Here is an 18209-nt window from a genome sequence, read left to right as displayed (position 1 = left end):
AAGAAACAAAATATTTCCAGGCCTAGAAATCATACAGCTTCTGAGCTTGAGTATTAGCCAATCAAAAATGATGTTACAAAAGTAAATATCTTGGCAATTGGCTGAGCAACTCAGTCTCAAGTTGAAGAGATTTATGATCTCCAAGCCATATTATATAAGAATGTGGAACAATTCTTATTTTATTCCATGCCATTATCAAACACATTGGAACATGAGAATAGTATGCTCTCTATCTCTAATTGATAATGTAAAAAAAGGTCAAGATCCTAAAATTTCTAAAACATCCATTCATAGACATGTTGGCCACAAATCAGATAAACATGTCATACAAATGGGTGTTTACATCTTACGTTGATACACAGTAGGTTTCAAGAGGGGTGGTCGACTTTGATTTATCCAGTTAAAGATATTAAAATATTACCATATTTGCCTGCATGGAAGTAGTCTTCTTATATGGACATTGTAACTTGATCAGGTTATAAAGAATCAGATTTTATCATTTTAAGTCCATTGTATGTGTCTACATTCTATTCTTAAATGGACCAGCAAATCTGTACAGAGTTCACAGCTTAGCATGAAACTGAAGTATTGTGCCCATTCAGTACAGATTGTATGATGTAGGTGAGTCTTCAATAGTAACCCCAAGGTGAAAACACCTTAATTGGAGAATAAAAATAATCTGGCACTAAACATGCCAGCGGGAAAATAAGGCCAATATGTCCCTACTTTTTATTGAAAATAAATAATTGGGGTCACAGTCTCCCTTAGACCTCCCTCACTGATGCCAGCAGCTATTACTAGAGGCAAATTAAGTTGTATTTCAGATTTGCATTGAAAGATCAAATTGGAAGAAGATTTATGATTTGGTTTAGCATTGTGCTCAGCTGCTGATATTATCAGCATGTTGTGAGGACCTACTATATCAGGAGAAATATCCATTTGGCAAACAGGTGTCTAATCTGTCAACAGGTTGGGTCTCCTTGGGCAAATTTTATTTAAACTGTGAAATTTCTTCATATCTGATATTTATCTACAGTATATGAGCATGGCAAAACAACATAAACTGTAACTGATTGCACTTTATGACTACTTTTCATATTGTTGAAATTGAATATGTTTCCTCAGTCAGACATGTACAAGATGTTAGCATAAGTTTACATGATATCTGAAAATAATGAAAGCCATGCCTTGACCTTTTAAACACTTAAATGATAAACCTTCATTTGTTTTATTCATATTATGAATCTCGTTGAATATTTGAATATTTCCAAAATTTATCACTTCTAGTCATAGACTTATTGCATGGCCTGTTGTCCAGTGATGCACAACACTCATCTGTTGTCTCTCTGACTGTCTTTCCATTAGCACAAGCTTTTTATCACTACTTGCAAGATTGCAATGTAATTTTACACACACATTCATGCCAAGGTATAGTGTGTCCTGTATGGTGCTTCTAAGACATCCAATATGGCTGACATGGCAGCCATCTTGAAAATATTATCAATACTCTTCTTGAAAGGCTAGTCATAATCAGCATGGGGGTTCAGCTGTAAGACTTTATGTTGTCTAGTTAGTCCTTAATGAAAATGGTACTGATTTGGCATCCAACATAGGTGGCACTCTATAGTTTCATATTTTGCATAGAGTGAGAATTTTAAAGAAAAAGAATTTCCCTGGCTTTCCTCACTGGTTATACTGGCTATTTAAGAAAAAAAGACCTTGTATATCTTAGGTATAGTTCAAAAAACCTTTAATTCCCTTTTTTTTGGTGTACAATTGATGGTTGTAATATGGGTTATAGAGTATACAGCTTGACCTTACCCCAGATGTGCACCTTTCAAAAAAGTACTAGCTCCACTTGGTCATTTTCACTTCCTGAACTTCAGAGGTAAATTGTATAAAAAAGAGCTGATAACTTTTTTTTAAATTTTATGTATTTGGTAATTCATTCATTGCACTTTCAGAAGCTGGTATTGTCTTGTCTGGCAAAATTCATTTTCCCTATTTTAATAGCTGCTACAGATAGTGTACTTTAGACTAATTCAGGCTGATTTTTTTTAGCACAAGGGAGCAGTCATTTTAGTTAGCAGTGTGCTTAGATCATGTACAGTTTCCAAAAGTACAGTATCCAAAGAAATGGCAGCCATATTACATTAAAGCAGCATAGATGTATGCCAACATTCTCTCCATTGTGCATGTGTTAAATGCAAACAGCTTCGCCTTACATACGTCACTCTCTCAAAAGCACATAATAACTGGTGAGCGCCCCCATTACAGTCAGCTTGAAAAAATGTTATTGCTAGTTGATGGTCCTAAATGAAAATGGTTCTGCTTGGATATCCAATTTTGCCACCACAGCAGGACAATCTTGTTATGACTGTTCCTTCTAAGTGGATGGTGACATCAACATGGGGGTTTCATTTCAAAGATTTTGTATGATGCCTGGTTGGACCTAAATGAAAATGATGCCTATCCAATTTGGCCATCACAGCAGCCATCTAGAACATTTATTATTACTATTCCTCCTGGATGGAAAGTTATATTATAGGGCAAAATTTAGTTATTTTAAGTGGTATAGTATTTACCTATGTTTTAGAAGAGAAGGTAAATTTTTATATAATTATCTAAATTATCTTGATAAATTTAATAGTTGTTTGTCAATAATGGAGAGGTACATCTTTATTTATAGCTAAATTTAGTGGCTGTGATTCCTGTTAATAAAATATAGTGCTATGTTTAGCTACTCAGTCCCAAATGGGATTATCTTACAGTTCAGGCTGGGAAGCCACTGAAACAATGAAGCCATTACATTGGTGGGATTGTGTTTTTGTAGACTTACAATAAATCAATGATAACAAGTTTCCCTTAATAGTCAGACATTTAGTTTAATGACCATTTGTTGTGAAATTTGAAGCTCTCTTAGTAAGTGTCAAGTGCTTAAAATAGAGTTAAGTAGTTACAGTTTAGTTTGGAATTAATTAGCTCATAAAGATAAATTTTACAAGTAATTTCCCATTTAATATAACATTTTTGGAAATTCTAATTCACATTAAAGGCTGCAAATCATGTGTGTGGAGAGTGAATATATGGCTATAATTTGTTTATAAATTATCAAACCATAAGTTTAGTTCCAGAAAAGTTCTTCAGGAGTGCTTTCTCTAGCTAGTACATGACATACTGTATCTTGTCAAGCCTGTATGTAGCTAGTACATGACATACTGTACCCTGTCAGGCTTGTATGTAGCTAGCACATGACATACTGTATCCTATCAGGCCTGTATGTAGCTAATACATGACATACTGTATCCTGTCAGACCTGTATGTAGCTGATACATAAGATACTTAAAGGCTTGATAGGATACAGTATGTCGTGTACAAGCTACATACAGGCCTGATAGAGACAGTATGTCATGTACTAGCTACATACAGGCCTGATAGGAGACAGTATGTCATGTACTAGCTACATACAGGCCTGATAGGAGACAGTATGTCATGTACTAGCTACATACAGGCCTGATAGGGTACAGTATGTCATGTACTAGCTACATACAGGCCTGATAGGGTACAGCATGTCATGTACTAGCTACATATAGGCCTGATAGGGTACAGTATGCCATGTACTAGCTACATATAGGCCTGATAGGGTACAGTATGTCATGTACTAGCTACATGACATACTATATCCTGTAGCTTGTACATGACATACTGTATCCTATCAGGCCTTTATGTAGCTTGTACATGACATACTGTATCCTATCAGGCCTTTATGTAGCTTGTACATGACATACTGTATCCAGTCAGGTCTTTATGTAGCTTGTACATGACATGCTATATCCTATCAGGCCTGTATGTAGCTTGTACATGACATGCTGTATCCTATGAGGCCTGTATGTAGCTAATACATGACATACTGTATCCTATCAGGCCTGTATGTAACTAATACATGACATACTGTATCCTATCAAGCCTGTATGTAGTTAATACATGACATTCTGTATCCTATCAGGCCTGTATGTAGTTAATACATGACAGTCTGTATCCTATCAGGCCTGTATGTAGTTAATACATGACATACTGTATCATATTAGGCCTGTATGTAGCTAATACATGACATACTGTATCATATTAGGCTTGTATGTAGCTAATACATGACATACTGTATCCTATCAGGCCTGTATGTAGCTAATACATGACATACTGTATCCTATCAGGCCTGTATGTAGTTAATACATGACATTCTGTATCCTAGCAGGCCTGTATGTAGTTAATACATGACATACTGTATCCTATCAGGCCTGTATGTAGCTAATACATGACATACTGTATCCTATCAGGCCTGTATGTAGCTAATACATGACATACTGTATCCTATCAGGCCTGTATGTAGCTAATACATGACATTCTGTATCCTATCAGGCCTGTATGTAGCTAATACATGACATACTGTATCCTATCAGGCCTGTATGTAGCTAATACATGACATACTGTATCCTATCAGGCCTGTATGTAGTTAATACATGACATTCTGTATCCTAGCAGGCCTGTATGTAGCTAATACATGACATTCTGTATCCTATCAGGCCTGTATGTAGTTAATACATGACATTCTGTATCCTATCAGGCCTGTATGTAGTTAATACATGACATTCTGTATCCTATCAGGCCTGTATGTAGCTAATACATGACATTCTGTATCCTAGCAGGCCTGTATGTAGTTAATACATGACATTCTGTATCCTAGCAGGCCTGTATGTAGCTAATACATGACATTCTGTATCCTATCAGGCCTGTATGTAGTTAATACATGACATTCTGTATCCTAGCAGGCCTGTATGTAGTTAATACATGACATTCTGTATCCTAGCAGGCCTGTATGTAGTTAATACATGACATTCTGTATCCTAGCAGGCCTGTGTGTAGCTAATACATGACATACTGTATCCTATCATTCTGTATCCTATCAGGCCTGTATGTAGTTAATACATGACATTATGTATCCTATCAGGCCTGTATGTAGTTAATACATGACATTATGTATCCTAGCAGGCCTGTATGTAGTTAATACATGACATTATGTATCCTATCAGGCCTGTGTGCTGCTTCTTATAATAATAATAATAATAATAATAATAATAATAATAATGACCTTATTTAAAGAGGGTAACACAATTAGCTAAAAACTAATCTACCTTGAGGCCCTCATACAAAGGAATTTATTTATTTAAGCTGCATCTCTGAAGCCACTGAATATATTGGGTTTGGAAGAAGGAAATAGAGTGGGCATTTCTAATCTCAGCTGGAATACTATTCCAGAGCAGAGTTCCAGAGTATTGGAAACTTTTTTTAAATAACTCCTTATTTGGTTTGGGAATTTTATACTGTTTGGTAGACATGGATTGCAGGTGGGGAGTATTACCAGGTAGCCTATACTGGAATAGTGATTGTAAATATTCAGGAGCACTATTCTGAGATATCCTGTACATTAATTTGGCTTTTCTCAAACAGATTCGGTCTTTAATAGGTAATATTTTTAACCTACCAGCTAAACTTTCCTTGCTTTCTTTCTGGATTGATATTAGCCCAAATGCTCTTTTTTGAAGATGTGCCAGCTTTGCTATGTTTTTATCATTTGAATTACCCCATACTGTACTACAGTAGTCCAAATAGGGTTGTATGTAACTGTTATAAAATAGTTTCCTGTGCCTTTCAGGGAGAAAATGTCTTATCCTACTGAGAAGCCATAAACTTGAATTGACTTTTTTACTGGTATGTTTGATATGTTCAGTCCATGATAGGTTATTATCTACCAGAACACCAAGTAGCCTATCATGACAGACTATTTGCAGATTTGTATCCTTCCATGTCAGACATAGTTCATCACTATCAAGATTTGTCCTTCTCTGCCGTGTTGAGATAAGTAATATTTTAGTTTTACCAGTATTTACCACCATGCCATTACATGTGCACCAGTTTTCCAGTTTGTTTAGTGCATTCTGTAAAGAAATTTCGAGCTCATGCTTTGTGTTTTGGATGTCTGACAATGTTGTGTCATCTGCATAGAGATCTGTAGATGATATTGAGTCTCTTAGTAAAAGTGGTAGGTCATTAATAAATAAAATGAATAGTAGTGGACCTAGAATTGAGCCTTGTGGTACTCCATATCTAATTGTTTCAGGTTCAGACGGAACATTATTTATGTAAACATGTTGTGTTCTCTCATTTAAGTATGAAGTAAACCATCTAATTGTTCTTTCATCACACTGGTAGATTTTCAGTTTCTTCAAAAGGATTTCATGATCCACCATGTCAAAAGCTTTCCTGAAATCTACAAATACAGTTCCTATTATTCTACCTTGGTCAAGTGCTTGAAGCCATTTATCAGTTAGGGAGATCAAGGCAGTCTCACAGGAATGGTTCTGTCTAAAGCCTGATTGATTAGGGTGTAACAGCAAGTGTTTGGTTAAATATGACATGAATGAGTCATGGACATGTTTTTCAATCAATTTTGACAAGTTTGGTAGTATTGAAATTGGTCGGTAGTTATCAGCATCATCCTTAGAACCAGATTTGTGAATAGGAATTACTTTTGCAGTTTTCCATATTTTGGGGACAGATGAGGTTGCAATACTTAAATTAATTATGAATGTTATGCTGTCTACAATAGCAAAGGCAGAAGATTTAATGAGTCGTGGACCAATTCTTGTTGTTAATGAGCATAAGCAATACAATAAATGTCTTTAAATGACATGAAGTCACACCATAATATTATGTAATGCCCTTGGCCCTTTCATTCAAATGTTAAAAAGTGCCTAAGATGTAAAATGATGGCCATTTTTAATTGCCGTTAAGCCCATGACAAACATAATGATGTCACAATAACATAAGCAATAAATTCAGGCTATTTAAACTGAATGATTTCATATTGTTTTCATTACTATGTTGCACAGGTAACATTATATATTAAAAGTGCAGGTATTTCAATGATTGTTGAAACATCAAAGTGTAATTTGTTGTCAGAGTCCAACATTTTGTAAGAATCTGTTCTTCACACATCAGGCTGAATGTTCATCTGCCAGAAGAAGAAAAAAATTGAGTTGGGATGTATCACATTGATTGGCTCCAGGTCTTTTTGAGTTGGAATCGCTTATCTCCACATCAAAAAGAGATTGAGGTGTTCCAGATTAATATTACATTCATAAAACAGGGCAAATTAAATAAAATACTTACGTGATCTGACAGCAGCTTTTTTTCACAAGCAAGAACATATGTGATTTTTCTTATCACCTTTCTCCTGATCATGTTTATTACTCCTGCCAAGCTGTGACACTAGACATGGCTTGTTTATAGCTTCCTTTGTGCTAATAATGGTCTTTGTCTGGATGAGCATTTCAAAATAAAGCGGAATTCCCAATTTTAGAAATTTTCTTCAGGATTTTGTTTTCCATTCAGTCCGATTTTTTCCCAAAATGGTGGGCTGCAGTTTCATTTCCATTCACCCTTTAAAAAGACAAAAGCCTTCTTGGAGGTTGCAAGGTTCGTTTTGAATGGTCTAAGACGTTGATTTTGTTTCTCCTATGTTTCAGAAAATGGTATCAAAAGGCGAGGATCTGGAGCAGATGTTGTATGGAAAAGTACGAAACTGTGAATATAATCGGCAGAAACAAGAGCAGAATGTGCGGCGGATTCATCAGGCCCTTAGTGACCTACGAAAGAAAAATGCATCCAAGGTTAAGGAGGAGATTGCAGAATGCTTTCAATTGGAGAAGGATCTTGAACAAAAACTTCTAAAGGAAAAGGCAGAATTAGACAAGGTAAGAGAGCATTTTGATGTGGTTAGTAACATGGCTGCCAAAGAGGGACAGTCAGATATAATATAAACATGTCCAGAACATCATAAACTGAAGTGTTGGACCTAGCAAAAATGACTTCAGTTTTTTCATTTTAGACAAAGTTATGTTGTCTTCTTAGTAAGTCATAGTGGCAGGATTATTATTTGTATATTTATATTATTCCCAACATATCATCTCTTTAAAATCCAAAATGTTTCAGTGCTTGCCCAGGGAAAAAAACACTGGTAGCACAGTATAAATTCAGTAGCCTCCCACACACACAGGCAAGGAGACTCTCAGCCTTGAGGACTATCCTTTGACATTTTTATCTGTCATTAGCAAAATTAAAATCCTTTGTAAAGTAGATCTCCTTTGAAGAATACGAGAATAATTCATGATATGATATAGTAGTCCACTAGTCTACCAATCTTAAATATATGGTAGTCCCAACCTAGTAGTTTTGTAGCTCCAGGGTTCCAGGCGCAAGAGTTGTCATCCTGTGGTTGATGTTTGTTGGCACTCCTAACCAGGCTATTTGGGCAGCCATATATATTTCATATGTTTTGCCTACTTTGGTTTGCCATATATGGGCTTCCTACATGAAGGTTGACACAGCATCATCCACTAAAGAGTTATGTAGTCGTGATTGTTTCATGAGAGCTAACTGTAAAAGAAATGAAACAAGGCCAGAAAATTAACTACAAACTTCTTTTCAGACTGGAAGTTTAAGTGAAAGCATTGTTAACTGGTTAATAAAATTTAAATGTAATTCTTGATTTAGTAATAAATTTATTATGAGAGTAAATTTAATATGGAAGGAAATAAATATGGGTTTTGGCAAGCCTCAGGTTAATTATGGGTGTGCAGTGTCCAGTTGTAGTTTCCATGCTAACCTCTTAGCCACTTTGATTATGTATACATGCCATTTTGGGAATCTCCATTGCTTATATACATATGCCAGTCAGATGGTTTCCAGCCCCTATTTGGATTTCCCCCATGCAACAAAAATAAATCATTATACTTGAACATGAGAGCCACAAGTATATGATATTCCATTATCTCAGTTTTCAGTTTTTGAGAGGAAATACAGATTTAAAAAATATTGACAATGAAACTGTTGTACATTTCAAGTTTAATAGAAAATCCTCCATTATTAAACAGTAATTCACATCAGTTCTACACTAATACTGTTATTGAAGAAACTGTCACTTTACATGCCTTAGAAGCCAGCATTGCTGTCTGTCTAATTGATTTTCTCATTATATATACCTGTATCTCAGGACTCAATGGTGGAAGATTTCTCCATAATTGCGCTTATTAATTGCATGATAAAAATCAGAATGGCAGACTCACACTGAGAAAATTTAATCCAAATTATGTTTAAGCAAATTTTGCAAATAGCCTATATTCATGGCCATCAATCATCGTGTTTTATTATCAGCAGATCATCTCTTGGGTGGAAAAGTTCCAGTTATTGTTTTTCTTTCTTTCTTCCAATGACAAATAGCAGATGAGGCCAACAGCATTAATTACAAGTTATGTGCATTCTGTGGGTTGTCTGAATGGGCCTCACAAGTGTGTTCTAATTAATATGATTTCTGCAACACAAATCATCCAAGACATAATGGTAAGAGTTTCAAACACACATTTTAGGTTTCTAAAGTTGCTGCAAAATCTCTCATTTTGTACATATCTTTTGCAAAACACATTTCTAACATGAATTTCAGACGTTACAGAAAAGGGCACCTTCTGCAGAGTACAAGAATATTTAAGAAAAACCAGTTGAAAGACAGAATTTGACAATACATCTTACACTATAGAAATTGGTTTTTGTTTATAGACATTACTTTTACACCATTACTCTTACACTATAGACATTACTCATACCATTACTCTTACACTATAGACATTACTCATACCATTACTCTTACACTATAGACATTACTCATACCATTACTTTTACACTATAGACATTACTCTCACATTATAGACATTACTCTTACACCATTACTCTTACACTATAGACATTACTCATACCATTACTCTTACACTATAGGCATTACTCATACCATTACTCTTACACTATAGACATTACTCATACCATTACTTTTACACTATAGACATTACTCTCACATTATAGACATTACTCTTACACCATTACTCTTACACTATAGACATTACTCATACCATTACTTTTACACTATAGACATTACTCATAACATTACTTTTACACTATAGACATTACTCATACCATTACTTTTACACTATAGACATTACTCATACCATTACTCTTACACTATAGACATTACTCATACCATTACTCTTACACTATAGACATTATTCATACCATTACCCTTACACTATAGACATTACTCATACCATTACTCTTACACTATAGACATTACTCATACCATTACTCTTACACTATAGACATTACTCATACCATTACCCTTACACTATAGACATTACTCATACCATTACTCTTACACTATAGACATTATTCATACCATTGCTCTTACACTATAGACATTACTCATACCATTACTCTTACACTATAGACATTATTCTTGTGCTAGACATTGCTCTCACATTATGGACATTACTCATACCATTACTCTTACACTATAGACATTATTCTTATGCTAGACATTACTCCCCCACAATAGACATTACTATTATGCTATTGACATTATACCCACATTATAGACTTTACTCTTAAACTATAGACATGTTATTCTCACATTATAGACAATTACTCTCACATTATAGACATTACTCTCACATTATAGACATTACTCTTACTCTATAGACATTGCTCTTACACTGTTGACATTGCTGTTACACTATAGGCATTACTCTTACATTGTATAAATTACTCTTATGCTACAGACATTACTCTCACACATTACTTTTATGCTAGACATCACTCCCACATTACAGACATTACTTTTACACTATAGACATTACTCTCACCTTATAGACATTACTCTTACACTATAGACATGTTATTCTCACATTAGAGACATAGCTCCCACATTATAGACATTGCTTTTACACTATAGACATTATTCTTATACTATAGACATTACTCTCACATTATAGACATTGCTCTTACATTGTAGACATTGCTCTTATACTATAGACATTACACTTACATTATAAACATTGCTCTTAGACAATAGATATTACTCTCACACTATTGGCATTATCCATACACTATTGATATTACTCCTACACTATAGATATTACTTTCACACTGTAGGCATTTACTCATACACTATTGACATTACTCCTATACTATAGACTTTACTCTTACACTATAGACATTATTCTTCAATATATATGTGTGTGTGTGTGTGTGTATGTATATGTGTGTGTATATATATATATATATATATATATATATATATATATATATATATATATATATATATATATATATATATATTACCCAACACTATAAACTACTTTTAGACTATAGACAATACTCATATGCTATATTGATGATGGTATCCCACCGTTAGCACACAGGTCAAAAGTGTGCCGACAATGTGGTCATTGCTTTACGATGGATATCTGCTATGGTCTTCTTCGCTTCATTGCTCTCCGGATCTGGAGCATGGTTATGCTCAGAAAGCACAGTGCTTGTGTCCACTGTGATCACCTTAATTTGCCCTTTACAATTATGTTTAAAGCATCTTATGATGCACTGCCATCGGCATTTACTCTGTCTTTTCTATATTGGTATCCATCAGTTATTATATGCTCTTTCTCCTTCTGCAACTCAGTCTTTTCCATGGTTAGATATGATTTTTAAATTTTTACAAAATGAATTTGGTATTTATAGTTTTCTAGGATTATATTGCGTAAATACGCACCTTGATATCTGCTAAATGTGATTGTTTCAGTGATTGAAACCAGTACTTTATTTCTACTCAATATTAAGAGTGTACACAATTTATTGTTTCTTTTAAAATACCACATACAGCACCAAAACTCTCAAAATGCTGTCTGTAAACTTTCCAGAAGGGGAGGAAAGAGGAAGATCATGCATATGTGCACAACTATGTGGCCTTTTTGCCCATGTGCACCCCAGTATGTAATAGTGATTGTGGTTGCTGCTGTTCATACTAATGGCATTAAGCACTGCCTGTTCATTAGGGCTGAGTATGGCAACATTGGGCATCTTTTGGCATATTTGGATTATCGCTGCCAAACTGTTACTCTGTTACATATTTTGTTTACACTGTAATCATGTATGTTTCAAATTTGTTTTTAGAAATGTCATCAATGAACATTGGTTGGACACTATGTAATGAGCAAACATTTATTATTTGCTTAAATTCAGGTTGCAGTGATAGTGAAGTATATCATATAATCTGTTTAGTAAGTTTTCAGAACTAAAAACAGCAAGAATCTGTGAGCAATTTAAGACTTACCTTTAAGTCATTTTATTATGAAGACCAGTTAGTTGGAAATGATTAGCAATAGCAGTAAACAGAAATCAAATTTTCCTGAGTAAAATATTTATGAAAATTGTAAAAATGAGAAAGAAGAGGAAACTTTGCAACGTCTATTATTGAAACACCATATTATTCACCATTTTGGTTGTGAATATTTATGTTCAACACTGTTTGCAGTCAAAATGTAGGACAGGTGATATGTTGCTTGAATGAAGATGAGTATAAAAACATTAGTCTGCAAATAAGTTTATGTGACTTTTGTTGAATATGTTAAAAATGTAATTAAAGACAACAAAGAATCTGAAGTAGGAAATATGATAAGAATACCATTTGTTCCTGGTTGGGTATCCTTATTATCACTCTGGTCAATTTGTCCAGTTAGCAATAAATGCAAGGTGCCTGTGATATGGCAGTAATTTTGGTCTAAACATGTCATCAGCTTCATGACATTATAATTAAATATCATGCGGCCCTGAGTGGCCAAGTGGTCTAAAGCGCTCACTGTTACGGATCATTGCCATCTCACTTTTGTCTGCATGGGTATGTGAGAAAGCTTGCCAGTAACCTCTTGTGGCCAGGTGGTTCTTTCCATGGTTTTCCTAGGTTCTTCCCCCACCATTTTACTGGCCACCATGTATAGCTTTCTTGTGCTGAAAAATGGTGTTAAACCCTACAACAACTAAATATTACCTCTTTCTCTCAGAGACATAGCAGTTTATAGTGTGGCAATATGGCCTTTGGGATCAGTCATGTATGCCAGACATGTCTGACAGGATTGATTTTTTTTAACAACTGTAAAATGACCTAGTCATACAATGGGAGTTTATAGTAAGACACTCATTTAGATTTTATAAACTCTTTGATCCAAACAAGGATGGATTGACAGCTACAATTGGATTTACCACAACGTTATCTCCAGCTCGGTCATTACCTGGTAACAATTGAATACCCTCATTGCATAAAGAAGTTACTACTCCGACAGTCACAGGTCCTGAGACTAATTCTGATGCCAAGTTGACACATTAACTAAGCTGCATTCCAGTACCTGACTAAGAACACTTTCACTGGAAAAAGACTTCTCAGACGAAGGCAAAGTAGCTGATAATAAAATAAGTTCCTGTTTCCCTTAGTATTTTAATAGGGATAGGCCTGGCATAATCACCAGTAAGTGATATAGAACCTTTCGACATGAATGGTTCTTAATTCTCCATAATAAAATCAAACTGTGGTTTGTTTGACCCAACAAATGTGCTGCTTTCAGTATGGTGTTGATCTGTCATCAGATATGCATGTTGCTATATAAAGAAAACAAATAGAGAATTAAACCAAAAACAACAAAATTCAACTAGATTTTATGCTAGTCTGCCATCAGATATGATCACTGTTACTAAAATACAAAATCATTTAATTGACTTCTTCTCAAAAAGCTTTGAACAGAATTTCATTAAATTTGACAGAAAGACCTTGAAGGCCATCAGGGACTTTAAAGTTTCTACAAATTATGCTAATCCACCATCAAATATGGAAACTGTTGCTAAAATATAAAAAAATAAATTGCCTTTTTTTCAAAAACTGATTGACAGAATTTAACCAATTTGGCAAAAAGTACCATTGCATGAAGTTTTTTCAGATTTGCACCAGGGATGCCTCTTCACCATAAAATTTGGCTGTCATTACCAGAAATACAAAACATTGCTTCACAAAAACCGTTGAACAGAATGTGACCAAATTCGACAGAAAGCATCCTACCTTGAATGCTTTTCAAATTTATACAAATGATGCTGATTTAATATTATATGTAGCCACTGTTACTAAAAATAGAAAACCATTTTAACAATTTTATCTCAAAAAAACTGCTCAGCATAATTTAGTAAAGTTTGACAGAAAGCTTCTTGGCATTCAGTATCAGATAAATGATGCTCATGTGCAATCAAATATGAATGAAGATATAAGAAATGGAGAAGCCTTTAAACAGTTGTTCTCATTACATATGCACTCAACAGCATTAGAAGAAATTGCTACACTACTAATGACCCACTTTTCTTCGGCTACTGCTCTTGGCATTTAGCTATCAGCCAGATGTTAGCTAGGGAACCAATTTCAGGCTGACTTAGGCTCCGTTTTTGTTTGATGGTATCACATTGTCCCCTCTTTCCACCATGTCGTTTATTTGGGGCATTTCTTGCATAGTGTACCATTCCAGCTTTGTCCGGGGGGTGGGGGGAGGGGCCATTTCCAAGTTTCGTGCATTCACAATTTTGCTTTTGACCCCCAATTTGTGTCAGTACTTAAATGTACTCAGCTATTATGCCCATATACTTCATACCCGCTTCCTACAGTGCATGTATGGAGTATCAGCTGATGTTTTTTTGTCATAGCAATCCTCAGGATCAGATTTATCGAGCTTTGGTTGATCAGTGTCCCTGTATACCTCGTAGCAGCCCCTCAGGCACTCTTCACAACCCTACAAACTCTTTCAAGTCTCTCATCCAGAAGTATTCCTTCAGAAAAAAAATTCAGAGCTGTCTGGTGCAGTTTGCTGTGTTGGGATTTGCCCCCGTTATGCTAAAGATTATTTTATATGTACAATAAAGTTTCTATTGAACCCATGTATTGTGTTATATATATATATATATATATATATATATATATATATATATATATATATATATATATATATATATATATACACATACATACATACATACATACATACATGTGTACAGTCTTGGCAAGGTTACTCTGTATACTGTTGCCCATTTTATAACATGCATGCAGTCTTAGCAAGGCTACTTCGTATACTGATGCCCATTTTACAGCATGTGTACAGTCTTGACAAGGCTACTTCATATACTGATGCCCATTTTATAACATGTGTACAGTCTTGACAAGGCTATTTCATGTACTGATGCTCGTTTTAGAACATGCATACAGTCTTGGCAAGGCTACTTTGTATACTGATGCTCATTTTATAACATGCATACAGTCTTGGCAAGGCTACTTTGTATATTATGCCCATTTTATAACGTGTACAGTCTTGGCAAGGCTACCTCGTATAATGATGCCCATGTAATAACATGCATACAGTCTTGGCAAGGCTACTTCATGTACTGATGCTCATTTTAGAACATGTATACAGTCTTGGCAAGGCTACTGATGCCCATTTTATAACATGCATACAATTGTGGCAAGGCTACTTCGCATTATGATGCCCATTTTATAACATGCATACAGTCTTGGCAAGGCTACTCAGTATGTGTCTTGTATGTGATTTGGATTTTTAATGTAGCTTTAACAATTTTTCAGTCAAATTGCTACGATTCTGCAGTGTGGCAGTTCATAGTGATGTCTAGCACTGGGGCATCATACCAAAGACATGTAACATTATGTCCCACCCAGTCACATTATCTTGAAACCAGGCTGACCAGTCCTAACACTAACTTCTTAATGCTGAATGTCTAGTGAGGCAGCACTATTGCCACTTAATTTATTTCCATTTATTGTAGTTTTTTGTTCATGAGAACCAAGTGCAATGTAATTCATTAAATACTCCATTTTTGTGTATGTTTGAATGCACTTCAAAACACACACATACTTGTTGGAAATTCCATTAATTAAAGTTTCATGATATTTAGGTTATTGCATTCAGTGGATCATGATCATGATTTTTAGGTTATTTCATTGAATCGATCATGATCATGATATTTAGGTTATTGCATTGAATGGATAATGATATTTAGGTTATTGCATTGAATGGATCATGATCATGATTTTTAGTTTATTGCATTGCATGGATTGTGATATTTATGTTATTGTATTGAGTGGATCATGATCATGATGTTTATGTTATTACATTGAATGGATCATGATACTTAGGTTATTGCATTGAATGGATCATGATTTTTTGGTTGGCACATTGAATGGATCATGATTTTTATGTTATTACATTGACTGGATCATGATCATGATATTTAGGTTATTGCATTGAATGGCTCATGATCGTGAGTTTTAGTTTATTGCATTGCATGGATTGTGATATTTATGTTATTGCATTGAGTGGATCATGATCATGATTTTTATGTTATTACATTGAATGGATCTTGATCATGATATTTAGGTTATTGCATTGAATGGCTCATGATCGTGAGTTTTAGTTTATTGCATTGCATGGATTGTGATATTTATGTTATTGCATTGAGTGGATCATGATCATGATTTTTATGTTATTACATTGAATGGATCTTGATTTTTGGGTTGGCACATTGAATGGATCATGATATTTAGGTTATTTCATTGAAAGGATCATGATCATGATTTGAAGTAATTATTACATGTATTGAATGGATTGTTATCATGAATTTTGAACTATTACATTGAATGGATCATTTGATTTTTAGGTTATTATTGCTTCATCGAGTGGATCGTGATCATAATTTTTAGGTTATTGCATTACTGAATTGATCATGATCATGATTTTTAGGTTATTACATTGAATGGATTGTGATAATGACTTTTATTTTTATTGCATGTCCTGAATGAATTGTGATCATGATTTTTCATTTATTCTTGAATATACTGAATGGATCATGTTCATGATGTTTGGGTTGTTATTGCATTTACTGTATGATCTGATATAGTCATATGACTGTAAAGATCAAGAGTGTTTCTTTTCTTATCTTGTTTTAAAAACAGCTTGCAAAACACAAATGAAGAGGAGACTATTCAGACATCTTTATCTCTTTCAAATAATTTTATGGATTTTATTGATTTGTTTTTCTGAATAAATGGTCATGCTTCTATGGTTTTCAAAGGATATTGGCTACTAAACGTGTCTTCATATATATTGAAGTTTACCATACTTAGCATGTTTGTAGAGGTTTCGTTTTTAGTTACTAAATAGTGATTGATTTACATGGGATTGATGATTGCTAATTTGACTTTAGACCCTCACCACCATACCAATTTCTTTTTATGTTTGTTTGCTCATTTTCCTCCTCTCCCCCATCTCCAATCAATTAAGACCCCATCCACCTCATCAGACAGCCCATTTTGTATATTTCATTATGTATTTATTGGAGAATAGCACACAGAAAGTTTTGAAGATTTTCAAGGATAATTCATATTTGTGGATAAAATGAAATCCATCAGTTGAGTCTGTTCTGTTTCAGACCTCACAGTTCTACTTCAGATGAGACAAAGAACTCCAACATTGAAACAGGTTGAGGCATGGCAACCTGTATATGCCGTAAACTTGTCCCTCACTATTAAGCACCACGTTATATTGATGACCTCATAATATGGGTAGGGTCATGGATTCTGTCAGATTGACCAGATTGTGTTTTGTTGATTTCACTTTATTTTAGCTCTTACTTCATGGTTATGTGATTTCACATCAGTAAATACAGAAGCTGAGAGTTAGACTTGTATTCCACGGGTCATGGGTTTGATAATACCTGCTAATGTCTGCTACCTTGGTCTGTCCATTGGAAAGTCACTTACCATATATACTCGCTTATAAGTCAAGTCTAACTGCAAACTACACAGACCCAGCTCTGCCATCGCATTATGTACCAAGAGATCTGGGTCTATGCAGTTTGATAGGAGAAATCAATAGAACAAACAATATAGACTCAGATCTGCATGTGCATTATGCTATGGCCAATCAGGATCTTTGTTGTTTGTAATTTGACTTAACTTATAAGGGAGTATATATGATTCTCATGATATAGCCATTAATATAAGTGACATTAAGAGACTTCAGACCATCTATTTTGCATTTGTACACAGTAACTAGACACACCCTTGTTAAATATCCCTAAGTATATGGTTCCCTCACTTGTTATCTTGGCTCCAATGAATGTTATAAAGCGGGATCCCTTTAAGTGTCACAGTAATTGATCCTCTGGTTACAAGGTGT

At 34.6% G+C, this 18209-nt stretch overlaps 1 protein-coding gene across 3 annotated transcripts in view; it reads left to right on the top strand.

Moving 5' to 3' along the window:
• The window catches only part of LOC149802441 (uncharacterized), a 166285-nt gene that overhangs the window by 112861 nt on the left and 35215 nt on the right, over window positions 1-18209 (top strand). For all 3 annotated transcript variants that reach the window (XM_089951665.1, XM_089951664.1, XM_089951666.1), the window contains one exon: window positions 7584-7811. In XM_089951665.1, the coding sequence (XP_089807791.1) occupies window positions 7584-7811 (228 nt within the window). The remainder of the gene's footprint in view (window positions 1-7583; window positions 7812-18209) is intronic.

Source organism: Sinohyriopsis cumingii, chromosome 3 (genome assembly GCF_028554795.1).
Source record: "Sinohyriopsis cumingii isolate HCF-2022 chromosome 3, ASM2855479v2, whole genome shotgun sequence".
NCBI lineage: Eukaryota > Metazoa > Mollusca > Bivalvia > Unionida > Unionidae > Sinohyriopsis > Sinohyriopsis cumingii.
This window is presented reverse-complemented; position numbering and strand designations above follow the sequence as displayed.